This window comes from Nymphaea colorata, chromosome 3 (genome assembly GCF_008831285.2).
Source record: "Nymphaea colorata isolate Beijing-Zhang1983 chromosome 3, ASM883128v2, whole genome shotgun sequence".
Lineage (NCBI taxonomy): Eukaryota > Viridiplantae > Streptophyta > Magnoliopsida > Nymphaeales > Nymphaeaceae > Nymphaea > Nymphaea colorata.
This window is the reverse complement of record NC_045140.1, coordinates 26,645,118-26,648,863: the sequence shown is the minus strand read 5'-3', so window position 1 is coordinate 26,648,863 and position 3,746 is coordinate 26,645,118. Positions and strand designations below refer to the sequence as shown.

At 45.2% G+C, this 3,746-nt stretch overlaps 1 protein-coding gene across 1 annotated transcript; it reads right to left on the bottom strand.

The window, feature by feature from the left end:
• Window positions 1-212: 212 nt before the first annotated feature.
• LOC116249942 (uncharacterized) lies at window positions 213-3,447 on the bottom strand. Its single transcript, XM_031623263.2, has 2 exons — window positions 3,356-3,447; window positions 213-2,261 (listed from the first exon to the last, which is right to left on the bottom strand). Exon 2 carries the CDS (start codon window positions 2,184-2,186, stop codon window positions 1,209-1,211), a length of 978 nt encoding a protein of 325 aa, XP_031479123.1. The 5' UTR covers window positions 2,187-2,261; window positions 3,356-3,447; the 3' UTR covers window positions 213-1,208.
• Between the last annotated feature and the right edge of the window lie 299 nt (window positions 3,448-3,746).

Here is a 3,746-nt window from a genome sequence, read left to right as displayed (position 1 = left end):
TATATCCCAAATTGGGGGTGTGTTATGTGTTGTGCCTTACACTCAAATGGAAATGGGCTTGAATTAATATCTAAGTTGCTACCATCTTTTCTTGTGTGAATGTGATATCCATCACGTTCCATAACCTATGAATCCATAACGATTCAAATTTGCATATGCATAAAACGTAGAAACGAAAAAGAAATTGGACGCAAACTAAACTTGGGACAACAAAGCTAAGAGAGAGTTTCTCTGTACTTTTGAATCGAAAATTCACATAATCTTGCTGGATGAGCAAGAAGAACATTTGATCCTATAACCTAACAAGAGTGTCAGTCTTTTTTTTTATAGCACACAAAATTAATCCACCTATCAACCCCTAACTCATCCATTAAGCAGACACTATGTCTAAGATACTTTGAGTCTTACCCGTCTCCCCTTCAGCTGATTTCCAAGACCGGACAATGTTTACACGTTCTGTGTAGAATTCTGGTGTCAAATGTGACGTTAATTTGAGCTAATACAACCGCACATGAATGATCAATAGGAACCTTCATCGAAAGGGAAGAATAAAGGTTGCAGCGAAAGTTTTCCATATTGTCGGGCTTCTCGGAGATGACACTTGACGTCACAATTAATACCGAATCTCTTACCTTTACGCGTCCGTATCATATGAACATTCGCTTCCAATGCAGCACTCTGCCCGGCCACCCACTTCAGCAGCAAGAACTGAAGTACAGAAGATCTGTATTTGAGTAGGTTCCCATAAAGTACATTTATGTGTGCTAGTAGTAGAAGTGGTGGTTCTCGCCCATTGAGAAATAGTTTGTTTCCTCCTACTCTCAACTTCTATTCAGCTTCACCAATTTTAATGCTTTGATTGCCTCCTTCTCTCGTCTCTTTATGTTCAGCTTCACCAATGTTTGATGCCCTGGTTTCCTTCCACTCTCAACACGCTCTGTTCGGCTCTACTAAAGTTTCATGCCTTGGATATATAAATTCATTATTGTGATGGATTAATTGGAGCTCAAGAATAACTTCACCGGCCGATGTACTTGGTAACGAGGAAGAACTCGAATTCATCCTTTGAGCAGTTGTTGAGATGAGATATCCAGTGACCCCTCACCGTGTACACCAGAAAATGATGAACTCCCAATTTGGTTTTCCTTTTTCTGCTCTTTCCTCTCTACATAGCAACATCAGCATTCATCGTCGTCGCCATACGAAGGTTAGAGTAAACCAAGCCTCATCTGATCTTGCTCCTCTGCGTCCAACTCTGCAAGTGCTTCCTCAAACGCCTGCAACAGCTCTGGATCAAGGCCTCCAGAGTCCTGCTTCCTTCCGCTCATGCTTCTAGACACCGACCCCACTTCGTCGCCGAACCTCGGTGTTTCCGTTGAGCCCCCTTGAAGCCATTCTCTCAGGCTCCCTATCACCGGAAATTCGAGGGACGTCGGGATCGTCAGCACCGCCAGCTCCTTCGCCTTTGCCCGCCTTCTGGACACGATCCCTGCGGCCTCCGGTTGCTCATAACCTTGGGCCTCGTCGGTCTGGTCGGCGGTGCAGATACTTCTAGAAGGTTCGATGGTGCCATAGAAGCTTTGAGAAGGTCCTGGCTCTTCGCATTGGATAGAGGAAGATTCTGATGCCTGCGGCTCCTCTGCAGTGTCGGCAGCAGGTCCTCCTGCTTGGATGTTTCTAGAAGGTTCCGATTGCTCGCAATCAGTAAAAGCATCTGCCGGAGGAAATCCTTCAGGATTTGTCAGCTTACTTCCGGCTTGATCTCCGTCAGGGTGATGGTCATCCGACTCAACGACGTCCTGTTCCTCGACCGCCTGGCTGTCTATAGAAGGCTCCGAGGCCGGGTTCAACGAGCCGGCGGCAACGTCTGAGGAGGCGGCAGATCCCTCGTCATCCAGGTCGGCCATGAGCTCCCACGCATTGATCACCTCCGCCTCGCCTTCGGCCGGTGCAGTCTCCTCGGAGACGTCCTTGCCAGTTTCCGCCGGAAGCGGAGGTGGGCAGGACCGGAGTTTCTCGGTGAAGGAGCTGGCGGTGCAGATGAGCGCCAGGAATTGGTCGGTGTTCTTAGGCAGGAGGAGATCGACGGTGACACCGGCGCTGCCGCATCGTTGGTAAGCATTGCCGGTGACATCTTCACGGTAGCTCCCCGATCGCGTGATCATCCTCGACGAGACGCACCCCATCTCTCTCTCCCTCTGGTCTTCCTTTTCTGCCGCGCGCGCTCACAGCATTTAAATCCTTGGCACTTCTTCAACGACCTACATGGAGACAGACAAAATTTTAGGTGGCGTTCTAAATTTCGAGAAATCTCAGGGATTCCCTTGCCATCTGCTTTTGTTGTGTACATGACAAAAAGAGTTCAAGGAGTGGACCCGAATAAAAATTTGTTAATCATATAGTTAGTGCTCTATAAAAAAAATTAATTTGATAGTTTGATAAATAGCCAAGCTTTGATTAGTTATATGGTAAAAATCAGTCTAATTCCACATTACCAAATGCCAATTTGAAAAAAAATTAAAAAACCTAAATGAAAAAACTCCTGATAGTTAAAAAAAAAGGGAAACTAACTTAACGTCGCCATTACTAAAAATTTGGAAAAGTGAAGGTACTTAAATGACATTGAAAACTTTGCATCTAGAAGGAGATTGGATTGGATCCGGTTTCAAACGAAACTGGATCAAGCATAGGGTTCGCAAACTAACCTGCACCCCAGATCGAATCCAACCAAGCTTCCAAGTTTAATTACAGGAAAGTCCCAGTCATCTAACAGTTCTCTAACCTCAAGAACTCGACATTCCGATTTCCAATCCCCAACAGGAAAATAAATCTCTCCTTCTCCCCTCATCTCTCTCAGGCACGCACTGGCAGATAAGAGTTCTCGGAATTTGGGAGCTTTCCTTTTTTAAGAGCTCAAGACAAAATTTGAACAAAGTCCATGACTGCAATTTTTTATTTCCTCTTCACAATTCAAAAGATTCCACATATCGAATGATTTCAAACTAGGACAGTTTCATTGGCAAGATTTATGCAATTTCGCCAAAACTCGGACGAAGAAACGAAAAAGTCGTTCAAATGATGCGAGCAATGGTAAGCAGAAAGCAAATCTGTTTTCACACAGAGCATAACGAATGGAGATGATGCAAAGGAAAGTCTACATCTCTGATCGTGGCCAATCACTCGTTCTCTCCTTCGCAGATGGGGGAGGAGAAGGAGAATCCGCAGGCATGTATGAAAGAGCAGAAGTAAAGGAAAAACAAGGCGAAGATCTGCAGGTTCTAGGAACCAAATTTTTAAACGCAAAGGCGAGAAGAAGAAATTGATGCTTCACAGGAAAATGGATGAATCCGCACACCTTTTGCTCCGATGAATCCGCCGTCTCTTCCACCTCCAAAAAATTGCCGTCAGGACGCCGTTCTTCACCTCCTTCCTTCCTTTATATGCGTGTGAGAGAGAGAGAGAGAGAGGCCCACCGCTTTACAGCTCACTTTTCTTGACCAAATCTGTCTCTTATTACGCACAGGGAAGAGAGAATGAGGTTGATGGAGACATCCCCTCTGTATGAACAGCCCTCAAATTAATCTCTCGTAGCTTCAATTCTCACTGACAAACAAGCTCCACAAATCGACTGGCGACCTATTGAAGGTAAAACATATGCTTTTACAGATTTTTTATTTTATATTTTCAAATCTTGTCTAGCGCGTTGGAGTTCCGCGTACAGATTGAGATGGCCTGTCGCAAACAGG

What these genes read in the sequence shown, in the direction of transcription:
- LOC116249942 (XM_031623263.2), bottom strand. Translation starts at nt 2,186, where the DNA reads ATGGGGTGCGTCTCGTCGAGGATGATCACGCGATCGGGGAGCTACCGT.